Source organism: Ambystoma mexicanum, chromosome 5p, assembly GCF_040938575.1.
Source record: "Ambystoma mexicanum isolate Mex_15411 chromosome 5p, UKY_AmexF1_1, whole genome shotgun sequence".
In the NCBI taxonomy this organism is placed as follows: Eukaryota; Metazoa; Chordata; class Amphibia; order Caudata; family Ambystomatidae; genus Ambystoma; species Ambystoma mexicanum.
Window position 1 is genome coordinate 254,378,533 of NC_090930.1, and position 19,434 is coordinate 254,397,966.

The 19,434-nt window shown below is 45.4% G+C and overlaps 1 protein-coding gene across 3 annotated transcripts in view; it reads right to left on the bottom strand.

Moving 5' to 3' along the window:
* The window catches only part of GRIA3 (glutamate ionotropic receptor AMPA type subunit 3), a 1,487,966-nt gene that overhangs the window by 672,685 nt on the left and 795,847 nt on the right, over nucleotides 1–19,434 (bottom strand). For all 3 annotated transcript variants that reach the window (XR_011274156.1, XM_069612673.1, XM_069612674.1), the window contains exon 5: nucleotides 14,163–14,216. Coding sequence is in view for 2 of the 3 variants with exons in the window: in XM_069612673.1 (XP_069468774.1) it covers nucleotides 14,163–14,216 (54 nt within the window). In the remaining variant the exon portion in view is untranslated. The remainder of the gene's footprint in view (nucleotides 1–14,162; nucleotides 14,217–19,434) is intronic.

Sequence of the window (19,434 nt, forward strand, 5' to 3'; positions counted from 1 at the left end):
GCCACCATACCCACTCAGTCCTACTCTTCCTTCAAATGCCTCATCTGCAAGTTTGGTGTCTCTCTTATCCTCTCGCTGACTCTCGCCACCTGGTACTGTCTCCCTCTTCCTTTCAGAGTGGTCTGACATCACCTCTTCTCTCCTGGCCTCTACCTTCAAGCTTCTCCTCTTTGGAGACTTCAATATTCACCTTGACTCTTCTGTTGCGGCTTCTGGACTCTTCTGACCCACTGAGCTGGACACACCTTGGATGCTCTCATCTCAGCAGATATCCCTCTCTCCAACCCTCTTACCACACCTTTCTCTTGGTCTAACCATGCTCTCCTGTCCTCTCATCTGAATCTCTTGGGTCCCCCGGCTAAGCCTCTGCCTGCATTGCCAATCTCCTTCTCTGTCATTCAACTGATGAAGTGAATGTCAGTTGCTGCTTTTGACACCACTTTCATTCCCCCTCCCAATCCAGTCGCTGATGCTCACACTGAAACAGCCCTTGCTAACATTCACCTCACCATCTCCAACACCCTGGACATCCATGCCCCTGTCATGAGGATTTGCATGAAGTCTGTCTCCATACGCAACTTCTGGTATGACTCTGACCTAGCCACTCTGAAACGCAAGTGCAGAGTTGCTGAATGGAAGTGGCTGGCTTCAAGCGCATTCACAGAAAGACTGGCCGGCTGCCTGCTCAAAAGACAGTACAGACTATCCATCCGCTCGAAGAAGAGGGCCCACATCCAAGCTGGCATCTCTGGGGCCAACACAAACTGCAAGGAACTTGCCCTATCTCCATTACCCCATTCCTGGGAAAACTCTTGGAGAAGACGGCCATCTCCCAACTGATCCACCACACTGACTCCAGTCTTCAGAGCAGCCAGAGTCATTGAAACTGCTCCCTGAACACCTGTGAAGACTTGTTCTCGAATCCCGATTCCAACTCTCCTTCCATTCTTATCCTTCTCAATCTTTCCTCTGCCTTTGATATGGTCAATCATGACACCCTTATGAATTGTCTCTGTGATAACCTTGCCATCACAGACCTGGTACTGGGCTGGTTCACCTCCTTCCTTTCAGACCAACCTTCCCAGGTTCAACTGGGCCCTTTTCTCTCCTACACCATACTCTCCAATAGCATCCTCCCTCAGGCCTCTATCCTCTCGCCTTGGCTCTTTAACATCTACCTTGCCCCTCAGGCCCACTTGATCTCCACCTTCTCTCCTCATTTCAGTGTTATGTGGACGACACACAGCTCTCATTCAAGCTTCCCTCCACTACCTCCTCTTCTTCCTCTCTCATTCCTGACTGTCTGACTTTGATTCAGGCCTGGTGCGCTGCTTATGATCTCTGCCTTAATGGCAGTAAGACTAAGATCCCTCTCATTGGGACCCCTGCTCCATCCTTCCCTCCTACTCTCTGGCCTCCCCCCATGGGTTCCCTCCCCTCAACATCTTGTGAGGCTAAAAACCTTGGCGTCATCTTCGACTCCTCTCGCTACTTCTGTCCTCACATCACGGACCTTGCCAAGAAGGCCCACTTTCAGCTGCACCTCCTCCGAGGCATTCTTCCTTTCCTCACCTTCCCCCACAAACTCAATGTCTCCAGAGCTCTGGTCTTCTCTAGGCTGTACCACTGCAACAGCCTCATCCTCAATCTGCCTTTATCCTCCCTTGGCCTCCTTCAACTAATCCAGAATAGGACTGCAAGACTTATTCTTGGCCTCATGCCCAGGCACCACATCTTTCCAGCCCTAAATTCTCTTCACTGGCTCCTGGTGGCTACGAGGATTAAGTTCAAGATCCTCTACATCATCCACAAGGGCCTGGGACCCCGCTACATCCAACTCTCTCTCCCCAAATACCTCCCTAATAGAACCATTCGGTCTTCTAGATCCAACTCTCTGCTGATCAGACACTTTTCCAAGCAGAGAGTGGGGTTAGACCCTTCTCTTCAGCAGGAGCCTCCCTCTGGAAAGGCCTTCCAGACCCTCTCAGGCTTGAGAAGGATCTCCTTAAGTTCCGGAAGCATCTCAAGACCATCCTTTTCTCTTCTTCCTTCCCTCTCCCCCTCCCCTGCTAATCCCCCCCTGCCACACTAACCAACTGCCTGGTTCCTTCTGAGTCCTAAAGGGCACCAGGCTCTTCTTGCCCAGTCTACCCCAGCACCCCTGTATCCCTGACGCGTCCCCCCTAACCTGCACTTGCCCTTCCGGGCCTTATTAGCCAGGCGGGTTGTGCATCCCTTCTGAGTTTGCTCCACCTCGTCATCGCACTTAACACGTGGTCCTTACCCCATGCACTTCCTGCATCCCTTGCACTTGCCCTCCTGACCTCCCCTTAGCAATTGCCTAGCCCCAGAAGCCCTCTTTTGCCCTCCTTCTCCCCCCTGAACTTCTTGGTACTGCACTTGCATGATCTGAAATTACACAACGGCTAGTAGGACCATTATTGTTGTTTTTCTTCCCTGTCCCTCCTCCCCTTTTTGTTATGTGGTGCCTTGAAACACTATTTATTTGTTGTATAGGTGCTTTATAAATAACCAAATATAAAACATAAAATAAAATACCTGCTTCGGATGCATATGTCCCATCAATGCAACACTTCTTATCTGGCAGCACATTAAGGATTTTTGTAACTCCTTCCCCTTCTAGGTGTCGGCCTCACTTCAAGCCATATCGATTATAGAACCTTGCATTAGCTCTCTTCGATGTTGTTTCTCACCAGGCACTATTCCTCATTCACGCTAGATTGTCCACCTCATCTTAACCTGCAGGTTAATAATGATGCACTTCCTGCATGTTCATCTCTACCTTAACGCCCTAACAATCTACAACAGCTCCCTAACTCAAGACACCACCCCTCTAATGCCCAAGGTGGGAAAATTCTCCCGCTTTTCAAGAAACCAACACTGGATCCTGAAATCTCAGCAAGTACCGCCCCATAACCCATCTTCCCTTCCTAGTTAAGATCCTTGAGAAATCAGTAGCCACACAACTCCTCCAACAAATGGTAGCCAACAACCTCCTTTAGTCCTACAAATCAACCCTCAGACCTAGATGGAGCACAGAAATGGATACCATCAAGGTGATAGATGAAAAAATCCTCGGTGATGGCCATCCTTTTCTCCTAGCTCCCCATGGCCTCTCAGCAGCATTCGACACAGTAGACCATAAGGCACTCGCCGACAATCTACATTGGGTACATGGGGATCAGCAATACCATCCTTGCTAATTGCCACCAGTACATACAAATGGCTTCCTCCAGATCACAAACCCTACCCGTCTAATGTGTAGTCCCACAAGGATCCATCCTCTCCCTTTGTGATCTTCAATCATTACATGCAACTGCATGGAACCCCCCTCCCTTCACACAACATCCATATTGCATATGCAGATGACAAGGAGCTCCACCTCAATATCCTCCATCAAAGACATCCATGAGCGCAAGGCCTGCATCGCATTGATCCAGTCATGAATGTTCTTTTCTTACCTAATGTTTAACCTCTCCAACAGTGACTTTCTACTGCTGACCGATGACACTGAACGCCCTGATATCTAGCCCTGGCTCTCTACTATGAACCTTGATGGCTTCACACTTCAGCTGGCCACCTGCGCCAAGCCCCTTGACTTTGACATAACAGACACCTCTCCTTCAAACAGCACGTAGCAAGGAAGACACAAGCACCTTGGTAAAAACATTCTCTACTGTGCAAAATGAAATCCTTCATCCAAAGAAACAACTTTACATCTGCTGTCCAATTATTGATACTCTCCCACTTAAATGGTGGCAATGCCTTTTTGTAAGGCCTTCCAGCGACTACACTCGGACCCCTGAGATGTGTAATGCATGCTGCAATACTAACCATCGAAGGGCTCTGCAAATTCGACCACATTACCTTGACCCTCATCAAACTGCAGGGCTCCCACTGCAAGCCTGTATCATCTTTAAATCCTGCTGTTTCATCTACAAAGCTTTTTTTTCCCTCAGTGAGGTCCCCAAGCTACCTCACTGAGAAACGCAGCAACTCCAGAGGCCTACGATTCACCAAAAGTAAGACCATGTGCAAGCAAATATACCATAAACAAACTACAAATTCTAAAATATAATGCACTCAGAATTGTGTTAAGTATCCGTAAAAGACAACACATCTCTGAGGCTAGACGTAAGAACAAATGACTTTCAGTTAAAGATAGGATACGGCTGAAAATTGTATCCCTCACTCATAAATGCCTAACCAACTCTGCTCCCAAATATTTAATGGAGAAAATTGTCAGAAATACCTCAACATGCCCCATGCGGACATTGAACTCTTTCTGTCTAAGGGCCCCTAGATTTAAGCTGAAAAGAGTAGGGGGCAGCAGCTTTCCTGTTATGGCCGCCCAGCTCTGGAAATCCCTACCTACCATCCTTAGAGCCGACCAGTCCTTCGGTAGTTTTAGGAAACACACTAAAAATTGTCTCACTGCTAATGATTCATAAAGATTTATAGAAAGCCTCGATCTGGTCCTGGTAATGTATGCACTGCTCGTTGCTATGTAAGCTGCCTATCCTTTAACTGTATGTAGTATACTGTATATTCCTTGTGCAAATTGTGTAACATTCGTCCGTAATCTCTTCTACGCTGTATCCTATATGTTAACATGTGAATACCTGCGGGTTTGGAGCGCTCTATAAATAAATAAAGAAAGAAACAAACAAACACACCTTGAACTCTGCCAGTGCAGGAAAGCCTCCTCCTCATCAACATCACACTCGCCCCCTTTCTCCTACAGTTCAGGAAGGAGCTCAAGACCCTCCTTTTCAAGAAGTGTCTCCTCCCTAGTATCTAGGTCCACACACCCTTAACTCCCCACCATACCGGAGACTGGGGAATTTGCTCCCCACTGTTTCTTCATATGGTTGCTTGTAGATCCCTTGCTGCCAAATTGCCTGTACACCTCATTCCCTGGAAGCGCCCTGCTCCTTTGTTTCTCTGCTTCCCTGACCATGTTCTTCCCCCTGTTATTGTAAAGCACTCTGTTGCTTGCCATAGCTAGGTCCCTGCTCAGCAAACACACTAGTAATAATAATAATAATAATAATAATAGAACACAATAGAATCCGGTAAACAACACTGTACATATCCTAATAGTCCAACAGCTTCAGATAGATGTATCAAATATAGTAAACTAAAACCTAAAAAATGATGTTTTCCCCATATCGTTTTGCATCAATACTTTTGCATGAATTATATTTTTTATGATGTATTGGGAAGAAAAAAAATGCTGTTAAACAAGATTCTGCAAAATACTACTGCAGTAAATGAATACAATCAAAAAGAGACAACACTAAGGAGACCATTTAAACAGTGCTTCAAATCGTAACTCGTGCAATTCATCAAAAAAGCTACTTTAGCACAAAAGCAAAAAAAAAAGCACCCACAATAAATCACTATGAGTGCTGCACGAAAGCCTCCTGGAGGAGGGGAGGGAAAGAGCAAGGAGTGGCGGATGAGGGAGACGAAAAGATATTAAATGAGCCGGATGAAAAGTGGTATCCTATCAATAGAGTGCTGATAGGAGAAAAATAGCAATACCAATCCTATCAATCAAACCTTGTGCATGGAAAACAGGGCGAGAAACGGAACAGGTGGAGAAGGGACCTGTGTAAAGGGACGCAATGAGGGTGATCGATGCAGAGCCGATAGAACCCCAACACTCTCTGTAGAAGTTGCACAGCAGGAAGGTTGCAGCATTACCTGCTTCCTTCACGCCTGGCTGTCTTTCCGAGTATTTACTCTGAATTGCATCTTGGATGAGAGTAGGCACCCTGGCATTGCATTTTGGGCTCGAGGAGAAGAGAGAGATAGGGGTCCATTGTGTTTAGTGGGTGCATATAATGTTAGACTTTTCTGTGAGGTTATAGTCCACTAATCGAGTTAAAGGCCAGAAAAGAGTGAAGGCACTTTACATGGTCAAAGGTGCCATTATCATGCAGTACAGCCTCCCACTGGGGGTTTTGAAGCCATTAACATACTGCCATAGGCAACCATATATCCATCACCAAGTCCAGGAGTACTAAGAGCTATGGATATGAGTAGCATTTCCTTAATGCACTCTTCCATGGGGACAATTGTTAAAGCCATAGGCAGTGAGAACAGACTAAATGAGAATTGGTACTCTTGAAGGTAAATGAAGCATTCAGGCCATCTTGAACTTTCAGAGCAATATTTATTCGATTTCTAAACATGTGTAATATTTTATTGATATAAACAGAACTAAACTAAAGGTAAATAAATTATTGTTAATTTGTGAAAGGCAGAAGAATCCTGAAACCCTCATATTTTGGTCGGTCTGAAAATCTGATTTTGCAAGTAATTGCATGGATGTAACAAACAGCATGGTTGTCGTCTAGGATAGGTAAATTAGCTTATGCCAATTTCAAAGCATTTTTTTTTCCCCAGAGTGTTCTTCCCTTCTACCTCCTGCGACTAATTAGAGGGAAGCTCCCCTATCTCACCTTCCCACACAGAACCCTTGCAATCATCTCCTTGGTATTATCAGGACCAGACTACGCAAACAGCCTCTATCTTGGAATGCAAGAACGCCTCATAATAAAACTCCAATGCATCCAAAATGCTGCAGCAAGACTACTATTGAGACTAAACAGAAGAGACCACATCACACCGGCCATGAGAAGCCTACACTGGTTTCCAATAAAATAACGCATCATTTTAAAGCCCTCTGCATTGCATGCAAATCACTACATGGACAAGGAGCTGATTTTCTCCATGCCAAAATCAACCGCTACCAAATGGCAAGAAACCTAAGATCGAGTAACGACATCCAAATCGAAACTAAACACTACGAGAAAAGGATATTCGGAGGAACCACATTCTCCAGTTTGATAGCCAAACTATGGAACTCGATATTAAACGAAGTAAGACCGATGGAAGATCGCCTAACCTTCAGAAAACGACTGAGAACCTGGCTATTCATATCACAGAGACAAGCATAAAATTGCCACCCCCACAACATAACCTGGACCCAAGGCAAACATGGGACAGTAGGGATCATGGAAACAACAATAAAACAGCCACACACCCTGAGCCAAAACCTACTAACCATCCTGGCTCCTCTTTTCCCGCATACCTCCCACGTACTACACACACCCAATGGGCCAGCCATACAAATCACAAAAACAAACAAGCTACACACCTGCCACAAGAACAAAACAGCCGCAAATGGCAAACATCCAGACACTGGATGTTACCTCTCCATACACAACAAGCCCCGTGCACATGACAAAGCACGGTCAGAAAGCCGACACGCAAAGACTCCAGTTTCTCCTAGTTCTGGAAGCATCAACAAAAGAGCTCAACCGCTATCCGATCCCTATGCCCCCTCTTCCATACTAACCAACCAAACTCACTTTCCTACAGAGCCACGTGAGCACCTCCTTAGATACATACAAAACTCAAGGTACCTTTCTTGAAATTTTTGATAGATACAGTTCTAAGGATCAACCAGGATAGGCAACACGTCCTGGGGATGCACACATTGCCCTACTCAGATTACTACACAATCTTTCAGTGCCTACATGGTAGAGCTGTGTGGGTTTGCTCAATGGAATTGTGGTATATTACACCCTGTTTTTATCAATAAGAATTGCAAATCATCTGCATTAATACAATATGTCCCTTTCCTGAAATGCACCATATTTTGGGAGTGGTTGTGCGATGGAAAGTCATCTGTGGGGTCAAAAAAGCATTAGCCTTTTTGTTTTGTTTTAAGCAATAACATGATATGCAGGTAGCTCTGTCTCAGAAAGGGCAGCCTGCTAATCAGAACCCCCCTTTCATGATGCTCCATGCTAGAAATACACAGTGCACACCTGTGACTGTGCTGAGCTGTCTAATTACACCTGTCAGCAGCTGCCTTGTGGCATGACAAATGGCAGTCACAGCATGACAAGTGCATTCCTGCCAGCAACTGTTGGAACCATACGTTCAGCATGTCAGGATTTGTCAATAACTGTGGGTGACCCTGAGTCTAAAATAACTTATGTAATCTGGGCTACATTATCTGGTAATAGATGACAAAATTACACATTTCAATATAAGCAATGCTTGGTTATGGCATGGTGATCTTTGGGATGCCACGATTATATGGGCCACTGCCTAGGGATGAGTTTCTCCCAAAGACAGAGCATTGCGGCTAGGTCCCAGCAAAAACCTTTTGTATCCCTTGGGAAAGTGTTGTCACCTCCCAATATAACAGAAACAGCCACCCAGGGGGCAGATAGAAGACTCATTCTCCAAAGAACAGGCTCTGTCAGGCCAGGCAAAGTCACACTAGAATGTTGAGGCAATAAGCCCCGAGACCGCGGCTCATTACCGCCCAAGGTAATGCCCCCAGGCTCTTAGTTACAGGCCCTGGGGGCATTACCGTGGGCCGTAATGGTGCCAAAGACTGGTCATCCCAGAAGTGCCAAATCCAGATCCTATTTCCACTGAGGTTCCTGCTCCTGTGGCAGAAGGCACATTGGCCACTGATAACTGTTCTTCTGTAGCACAGGACTCACTGATCACAGGGTTGCCCACTGGCATGGAAAGTGTGCCAGACCTGAGCGAGCAGTGAGTAGCCCAAGTCAGCCTGACAGCGGGTTGGGCATCTCACAGCTAAATTGAGCACTATATGAAATATACCACTCTGTTTTAAGCAGAAGACAAACTATAACAGTGGGATTCAGTCTGAAAAACATTTATCCTAAATCTCCAGATACTCGGGACCTGTGGTGGAAAATCATACAAACTTTGAAAGAATGACTCAGAAACCACAACGCTTAGCTATCAACTGTGTAGATTTTCACCTGAAACAGTTGAGTGTCCTCATGACTATGTTCAGTGGGTGAATCAACTCAATGTGTCGAGTTTCAGTACATCACAAAAAGGGCTACTTCTGATGTTAGTCCCACAGGGGCATTTTCACCTTTGCTAGAGGGTAAATTCCCTTGTAATGCTTCCTGTAGAATTAAGCATCTGATGCAGTCCACAAAGGTACTAATTGGACTGGATCACTACAATACGTGGCTCCTTTTAAAAACGGTACAGCTTTGGGTTTCTATAATCCAAAGTAAAGCAAAGTGTAATCACTCTTACTTTTGACTTTTAATTTCCCCTTTTAGATTCATAAAACACTACCTGCAAATAACCATTGTAGGCGCCGTTTTATAAGGGATTCAAATGGAGCCTGCTCGGTATACATCAAAATCTCATGCAGGTGTAATACCAAATGCTCTCTTGAGATGAAGGAAGAAAGCAAATTGGAGATGCCATCTGGGAACATAGCACTTTCCAATTACGTTCCAGTTCATTCGAAAATGATGCTTTTGAATTGCTACTGCCCTACTACTTTTTAACTAGCATTTTTGAATTGCTACTGCCCTACTGCTGTTGAACTAGCCTATCTTGAATTGTTACTGCCCTACTGCTATTGAACTAGCCTATTTTTGAATTGCTACTGTCCCACTACTGTGGAACTAGCATATTTTGAATTGCTACTGCTCTCAAACGAGAAATGCAACTGCCCTAGTGCTGTTAAACTAGCCTATTTTGAACTGCACCTGTACTACTGAATTGCACCTGTCTTACCTCTTCTGAACTAGCTTATCCGTGATTTGTAATGACCAGTGACATGTTGGATTAGCCTATTTTGAACTGCACATCCTGAACTGCCCTACCTTAGTTAGACTATCTATATATATATCACTAGGCCTACTGAAATTGCTTAGCGAGTTCTGTGCTAGTACTTAACTGTACACTGTCACAGTACTTCACAAATGTATCCTCCCGTGTCCTGCCTGACAGCAACACCACCCACCTCCCCTCACCCACCTCGCCCTCTCACTTATCACACTCGCCCTCTGGTCCATCAGCAGCATGTCCGTCTCGCTCACAGATCTAGCTCCTCCACCACACCAGAGTCACACCACTTCGCACCCACCACAGTACACCCAGCTCAGCCCTCACTCCATCAAGCTCAATGATCATCCCCTCCTCACCCCAAGGCTTTGCAGACTCAGAGCTCGCACGCACTAACTACACGTCACTCACTGCAGCACCCCACACGCCATAGACTTTAGAAACTCCAGACTTAGCTCTCGCACCCCTACTTTGTCCACACTAACATACACCCCATACCACCAGATGCCCAACACCCTCACCCAATGCACTGAGCCTAACCCCAACCCCTCATATCCTGTTAATCAACTATTCACCACACCCCCAGGCCCAAGCCCCTGCACCCACTACCAAAAACCACCCATATCATCCCACACAGAACTGAAAGGTGCACTCATCAACTCCAGATCTCTCTCTGCAGGCGCATTGGAAATTAATGAAGTCATCACCACCCTTAAACTCGACCTACTAGCCATCTCTGAAACCTGGCTAGATGAAGCATCAGGCCCCTCCCTCTCCCTCGCCCTCCCTCAAGGATACACTATCCTAAAACAGGACCACAATACATCATCTAAAGGTGGAGGCGTAGCCCTCATCTTCAAAGAAATCCTCACCATCAGACTCTGCAACCAACAGTGGGAAAACAACGCTGATCTCCTCACTGCTAAACTATCTCTCCCCCAACTGCACCATAAACATCCTAAGCACCTACAGGCCACCTGGCTCACCATCAGAGTACCAAAAACACCTCCTCCAAATCATAGGGAACAATCTAAAAAGCTTGACCAATACCATCCTACTAGGTGGCCTCAACCTAGGCCTACACGACCCCAAGGACAAAGCAGCCACCTCCCTAGCCAAAGAACTCATTAACATTGGGTTTGAACACAAAATCAATGGTCCAACCCACTGCAAAGGCTGATCCTTCGACTGGATCGCAGACCACAACTGCTCCTCGTCCATCACTAACATCTCAGCCCTCCCATGGACAGACCACCACCTCATCCAATTTGCTATTCCCACCTTCCCCACTCGCAAGATACTCTCATACGCCCCACCCGCCAAAGTCAGAAGCTCAAAAAAGCTAACTAAAACAAACCTCGCACCTCTTCTCGATATCCCCAAACTTAAACCTCCATTTAACAAAGACCCCGTCTCACTGGCCAACACCTATGCACAGGTGCTCACCCAAGCGGTTAAGTCCATAGCTCCCCTAGAAGATAAAAAAGAGAAGAAATATATGCACTCTAATTCTTGGATTATGGAAGAGCTATCCGCTCTACGCACCAACAATCACTGAGCGCTAGCCAAATGGCAATCCTCGCCTAACCAGTCCTCCCTAAATGAATTTAAAAAGGCCATATTCCTAGCCAAATCAGAATCTTTCAACCACAGAATCACCAAAGCTAATTCTAAAACTAAGGAAATCTTCACCATCTTCCAAGATCTCACCACCCCCGCTACTGCCCCGGATGAAATAACTAAAGACAAAGCCTGGTGTTCCAGCATTCAGGATGTTCTCATTAACAAAGTCAAAATGCTCCAAGACAAAATAATAACCCAGCGCAAAGCCCTTCCAAATCAGGACACTCTACACCTGCCACCTAACCCTCTCTCTCAAATACCCTCTTTGTCTTCAGAGACGTCACAGAAACGGAAGTTACCGACCTCCTCAAACATATCAAACCTTCCACTAGTAAAGGTGACATATGTCCCCCTACCATCATCAAAGAATGCGCAGACACACTCACCCCTATCATCACTGCATTTATTAATGCATCCTTTTCTTCTCGCATCGTACCACAAAGCCTAAAAGAAGCTTGGGTTCGCCCACTCATAAAAAAAACCACCCTAGACCCCACTTGCCCCAACAATTACTGCCCCATCACTACCGTGCTCTTCCTCCTCAAAATTCTGGACAAATCCAGCAACATCCAAATCCAACAACATCTGGAATTCATTGCCATCCTTTGCAGAAGACAATCAGGCTTCCGCAAAAGCCATGGCACAGAAACCACCCTCGTAGATCTTAAGAACCAAATCACCAAAATAATTGATAATGATAAACCTGCTCTCTTGCTTCTTCTCGATCTCTCCGCCGCGTTTGATCTCGTGGACCACGAAATCCTCACCTCCCACCTGTCCAACGCAGCCCACTTCTCTGACAAAGCCACCTCCTGGATAACCTCCTTCATAGAAGGAAGGGCTATGAAGGTCTACTCCAACCAGACCCACGCCGCCCGCACAACCATCAACTGTGGAGTCCCCCAAGGTTCATGTACGGCACCCACCCTCTGCAATCTGTTCACCAAACCTCTCTTTGACTTGTTGGATGCACTTGGAATAGCGTACACGAACTATGCCGACGACACCCAAGTCCTCTTCCCTCTCACTGGAGAATACGACCATGACACAGAAGCACTCCTCCAGATATATGCCACCATCCAAACCAGGATGGCAATGAACGGTCTCTGCTTAAAAGGGGATAAAACTGAAATCATCATCCTGGGCCCAAGGAAACTCTTTCTAAACTCAACACTAAATACACTCATTTCATCATTGACCACACTAATATACCAGTCTCTTCATCTCTAAAGACCCTTGGAGTCTACTTAGACTACACACTCTCAATGACAAGATAGGTCAGCGCCATCTCCTCCGCCTCTGCTCACCCCCCCAAACTTATAACTGCCATAAAACCCTTTCTAACCACTCAAAACCGCCTATCCATAGCCATAGCCACAATAGGAGCCAAACTTGATTATTGCAACGCCCTTCTGCCAGGCACATCCACAAAAAACATCAACAGGTTCCAAATAATACAAAACAACGCGCTCCGCACAGCCCTACACATCCCTAAAAGGGAGCACATATCCCAGGTCAGACGCGAAGCCCACTGGCTCCCTATCAAGGAAAGGATCAACTTCAGAATTCTTACCCTAACGCACAAATGCATCAATCACTCCGCCCCATCCTCCCTATCAGAAACCATATCCAAAAACACCTCTGCCCGCCCCAAGAGAAGCCACCATGCTAACTAACTCTGCGTACCCTACATTAAAAAAAACAATGCCGGCGGCATTGGCATTCCCTCACATAGCACCTAAAGTCTGGAATGCACTCCCGAACGCACTCAGAGCAGAACCTACCTTGATTGCCTTTCGCAAATCTCTCAAAACCACACTTTTCATATAACCCTCACTACACCCTTGCCTGGCCAATCCCATAGCTGCACTGTATTTTACCACAGTCTAGGTACTATGTAACCCCAAATGAACTGTAAATACAAACATATGCTAATTCCTATGTGCTAGGTAACCCTAAAATGAATCTGAAATGTATCTGTTAATGTAACCGCTCAGCTTTCTTTTGTAACCAGCAATGTATATCTGTAACAGCGCCACGATGCCACTAAGCTGATGTGCACTTTAAAAATACAAATAAATAAATAAATAAATAAATAAATAAATAAATCTCCTATGCCACATATACCATCAATCGTATCCTGGGTTAATGCAACAATGGCCACCTATGGTACCACCTTCCAATGGTTCTTGAGGGGCAAACCATTTAAGGGGGCCCTAAATACATCACACCTGGCCCCAGTCAAGAGATTTGAGGTGCCCAGATGGGGTTTGGAGTCGTGTAAATCCCTTAATCCTAAATCCTAAAGTCACTTAATGTGAGTGCTAGCAAGGGACTAGATCTGGTGTCGAGGAAGGCAAAGACATGTAATTGACAGAGAGAGCAAGTTATCATTTAATATCAACATACAATTGGTCAAAGAAAAGCAAATCATTCACTATGTAGTCAATTTCCAAATGCCCTCTGTTTCATATAGAAAGGAGAAAGAGTCGGGGCGGCCTGATTTACAAACGCCTCTTTCAATGGGAAACCCCCTTTATAAAACGCTTTGTAATTCAGGCCCGTTCACTCTTTGCATTCTGAAATCCTTGGTGCAAACAAAGCACCGTCCCTAAACAATCCATGCATGTTATTTTCTTTGCATTAAAAAAGCGGCACTGTTTTAGATGAAACGACGAGAGGGTAATAGCGAGCAGATGAGCATTGCAGGCTGTTTCTGGGGTTTGCAGAGTCATTTCTCGCAATCCCAGAAGCGCGCTATTAGCTTCTTCACGCTTCCCTCCACGCGAGATTAAAGTTGACACCGGAATGCATTATCTTTCACAACACAGCCACTGCGCTACTTAGAATAAAAAACATCTTACCAGGTTCGCCAGCATGAAGTGGTAGCCCCTCGTATGCTTGCCAAGGACCACGACCTGCATTTAGGAGAAACGACAGTCTTCAGCAAACAGTTCTCGGGACATGACAAGTTCACATTAGGCGCACAGCAAGGGCGTGCGGGCTTCTTTTGTGAGCAGAAACAAAGACTGCCAGGCAGACAATGCAGACATGATGTTATTATGTAGGCAACTGTGAATGCCTGGCCTTTCTAGAACAAATACATTATTATCCACCAGACAGAGCAAACATGTCTTAACAGAATTCTAATGTCCTGAAACACTATTGCATTTTTAAACCTACCCAAACCTTAATGCTAGTCTCAAAAAATCCAAGAAGACCCTAGAGTGATGTATTTGAGAAAGCATTGATTTCATTGTAATCACATTATTTGGCACAATGACTTCGATCACGGTGTGAATGACATATATGTCAGCCTCAAAAATTGAGTTTTCTTTATATCGCTTTTCTGGTTCAATATAATAATGTCCCCGCAAATATGTCCCCTGACGAAAAAGTCGCAGTTTTTTGCGGAGATAATATTACATTGAATATGCGGGGGACACCCCCGCAAGACCCATTTTTTTTAATGGGTACAGGGGACACCCCTGCAACCTGTCCCCATACATAATGTCACCATATATAATGTCATCAATGGCTTTTCCCGGCGACATTATGTATGGGGACATACCTGAAAACACATGTTTAACATCTTTAGCATCCATAATGCTCCAGTCCATTTTCCTCACAAAAAGGCATAAATGATAGGGGTTTTCAAAGCTTTCTGCGCATACTGATGTTTCAGGATTTGTAAAAAACTTATTTTATTTTCAACTCTTTATACTCCTGAAGTTTCTTTAGTTCATTTTCTGCACCCAAGCTATATGTGTTGCACATGCAGGTTATGTCTTATGCACACGCACAGTGAGTGTGCTCTTTCAGTAGCGTGTTACACACACAAACAGGCACACACACACTACAATACATTGGGCCTCATCACGAGTCTGACGGTATCCCTTAAATACGGAGGTAGCGCTATTACCGCCTCATTTAAGGGTCCGCCAGATCATGGCTTTGACAGATTTCCCCACCAGCTCTGAGCTGGGGTAAATCCGTGGCGAAATTGCCGATTTTCACCACGATCGCCGGCGGTAATAGCGCAAATTTTTCCCATTGGGCCCAATGGGGAATGAGGAATTCCCGAATGGGCCCAATGGGGAATGGGCAATAACCCTTCCGCCAAACTCGTGATCCGGTGCTAATAGCGCCGGGGGGTTTGGCGGTACCGCCCAACTCGTGATGAGGCCCATTGTCTGATGTGCTCCAACACCCACCAGGTTTTCAAGTGGCTAATGAACTAGATTTGGGGCCATTTCACTTAAAGTGAGAGTTCTGTGGGTGAATGCACAACGCCTAGACATACACAGACCTAGAGCTTTTGTTGTGGCCCTTGAATGGTGAGGCCCCCTCTTTCAATTGAATGCATTATTGCTACTACTTTTTTGAAGAAATAATGCCAAATCGGTTCTTCCTCTCTGATTATGAGGCCTGCAGCTGGATTTAGGTGTGCAGGAGCTTGTCTGCTCTGCTCTCTCCATCTACTTGTTCTGAAGTGAAGCCAGGGGAGATGCGCTCCTTCCTGAGAGTACCTGCAGGCTGAAAGTTGCCAGAATAATATCCAAGGCAATGGAGGGAAGCCATTTACTTTCCTCATCTAAACTTGGGCTTATTTGTTCTTCCTTCACCCTCCTTCTCCTTCAGGTTCTTCTTGAGATTTGACCGACACATTGGCCCTCATTACAACACCGGCGATAACCAATGGCGCTATTAGCACCATGGTTGCTGCCGGTATTGTAACGAGTCCGCCATGGTGCAATGGGGAATTACCACCCCATTCCAAGGTTGGCGGGGCAGTAATACCCCATGCACCATTGGCCCTTCCCCATTCCCATTTTTGCCCCATAGGGCTCAATGGGAATAGGGAAGGCGGTAATTACGGTACTGCAAATTGCAGTACCGTAATTACCTTCAAGGTCCCTTTGCGGGTCCCTACTTTAACGGCTGGTCCAGACCAGCCGTTAAGGTTGAGAGCCGCAAAGTGACCTCATAATTAGGCGCTAAGGGGTTAACGGCGCCGCAGCCTTTTACGGTGCCGTTAACCCCTTAGCACGAGGGTCGTAATGAGGCCCATTGTCACTATCGCCTTGCTCCCCTTTATCAGACGCTGATAAGTCCACATGGCTCCATCAGGCCAATGCAACCCACCCCATAAGATCCTCTCACTTTGATTCTTAGTCCAGCTGCGTATCCACATCTGATTCTATACATCTATCTCTTTCGTCTGGCAGATTTCCTTTAGTCTATAAACCCCTCCATTATTCCTATTTTAAAGAAGCCATTCTTAGGTGCTCAATCCCTCTCCTAATGTCTGTACTCTTTCTCCTCTTGCATTTCTTTTTTCGAATATCTTAGAAAAGGAATTGTACTTGTAACTGTCATCTTGCATTGATTTTCAGCCCCCTCTTCCTCTCGTCCCAACAGGTTTCCATCCTTTTCACTATCCCGGATGTACTCTTCTTCAGGTCACCAATTACTGGTCTCTGATCGTCATGTTTGTTAGAGCGCTCAGCCTCCTGTGAAATGGTGGATCACTCAGTTCATCTGTCTGCTCTTTCTTCATTTAGGCTTTCTGGTGCTGTTCTTCACTGGGGCACTATCCAGTCTCTTGGCATGGTGAATCTTCCTATCCCCATTACTATCGGGTTCCTTGGGGCCTGTTCTTGACTCACTTCTTTTTTTCTCTCTGTACCACTTCTCTCTCTGACAGCATTTCCTCTTTCAGTCTGCCTTGCTATTTCTGTGTCGATGATTCTGAAATGTCCTTTACTTTCCCTCCTGATACTGATTCACTTTCTTCCTTCTACTTTCTCATACTGTCTCTGGACCACCCGAAGTGGATGCTGCCCAATCTTTGCATATTAATCTTCCTAAAACTCAAATCTTTCCTCTTTCGTCTCCATCATCTTTGCTGTCTCCTTCCTCACTTTTCTTTCCCCACCTTCCACTGTCCATGTCTGCTCGTATTTTAGGAATTATCTTTGATCCTTCTTTGAATATCTCACACACATTTTGCTCCGCACAGTTTATTCTGTATCATCTAAAAAATCAGACATCCTTACCTTTCTGGCTATTTATCTCTTACTATTAGCATTCTCTTTTCCGTGCCTTGATTGTTGGTCAGAGCTCCTGGTTGTTCTTCCATTGTATGCTCCTGCACCTTTGGCTTTTGTTCTTCTTCCTGCTCAATCGCCTAGTTCCAAATCCCCATCTTCTCTTCCTTAGCATCCCTTTCTCTACCACTTTCCTTTTCTATGTATAGTCTTTACGTGTGTTCTTGGTTTGGTCCTCCATATCTTCTTATATACTCCTTCATGTTCCCTTTGAACCTTATTTCAACTTGTTCTGGCTGTTCCCTGCTCTCCTTGTGCATGCTTGCGATATCTACCACACACTGGAATACGCTACGTGCACATGCGCGGCCCGCCTCTTCCTTGGCTAGGTAACGAAAGAACGCTTCCTTCTTTCTTCAACCCCCTCTTGATTTATTATGTGACATCTGGAATATTGCCATACTACTGTTATGGAATATACGTTATGATTGGACCGTTTTTTAAACACACAGCTTTTTAGGCGAATTCAATAAACCCAAACATAAATAATTAAAATAGGCGAATCATCTAAAATATGTGTACTGCTCTGTTAACCATAACACGTGAATTAAAAGGTGTTGGAAAGAGCCAGAGTTTATTATTCCACTGCTTAGTAGCAGACTGAGGGCCTAATTCATGGAACGTTTAGCGCAGTGAAAAGTGACTTTGCACTGCCAACAAACACGTTGAACCGGGCTTAATTCACAGAGCAGTGCAAAGAGTATTTTTGCAGAACAAAGTTTCTTTGCACTGCAAATGTACCGATTTAGCGTGGTGCAAAGAGTACTTTTGCACATCCTGCAGACATAGCAATTAATAACCATACCACTTTCCAGCAAACACAGCATGGTCTTAATTGTGCCAGTGCAACACTCGGCAAGTTTCAGGTCCAAATATTTTGTGAATATTGTCTGTTGCCTTCTACCACTGTGGAGGTATTAAATACCCCTCCACCACCACAATAGCGGGCCTTCTGTGACAGAGTTCCTGAGATATCATTCTTTGACGGCGTGCTTGCACTGGACATTAGTTCACAGTGAGAACGTTTTTTTTTAATAAGCCTTGGTAGAACTACACCAGTGCTTACAACTTCTGAGAATGCTCATGTTTGAACGCGACCACCTTTTCTTTTGGAAAACATTTTGGTAATTGATTGTGGAATTGCATTCATGTCAAAAAGACGTTTTTGGCTCTTTTTAAGATCACAGTGAATGAGTCCAGATTTGTCTGATTATCGGTGCCGCTGCAACTGGGTTTGTAATGCGCTGTCCCCCCTTGTGCCCCTGAGAAGTGTCCTACATGCGGCTGCACGCCTCATCAAGGGTCTACTCTGATACAAAACAACCACATCAACCCGGCCCTCATCGACCTTCACTGGCTCCCACTGCATGCACAAATCACCTTGCTGCATCATCTATAAGGCAGTCGCTCTCAAGTTACCCTGCTACCTTGCAGAAAAAAACAGCATCTCCGGTGGACAGAGCGCTGCCAGAAGCCAGGACATGTGCAGACTTGAAATCCGCCGCTGCAAAAAGGAGAGGTCCCAAAAACAAGACTTCTCTGCCTACATCCCAAGACTATGGAACCGTCTCCTTGTCGGCATCATACTCGCTCCCACACTCCTACAATTCAGATAAGAACTCCAGACCCATCTCTTCAAGGAGTCTCTCCTCCTCAACACCTAGGCTATCACGTCACCCCTCGCACCACCTGACTCGTTAGACTCCGCGCACTCCTCTCCTCCATGCCATCCGGTACAGCTGTGCCCTTCTGTATCCTACCCCCTGCTGTATTTCTGTTTTGTTGATACCTCTGAAAAGCGTTCCATTATGCATCTTTAATGTTGTACACCTCCCTTATGTATGTGTATTGTTGTATATATCCGTAAAGCGCTCTGTTTCTTCTCGAACCTAGGTCCGTGCTCAATAAATACAATAATAATAATAATAATAATAATAATAATAATAATAATAATATAGGCAGTATTTTAGAGATACTGCTTGTATTAGCACCCACTACATTACCGCTATTTTGAGTATTTACCACC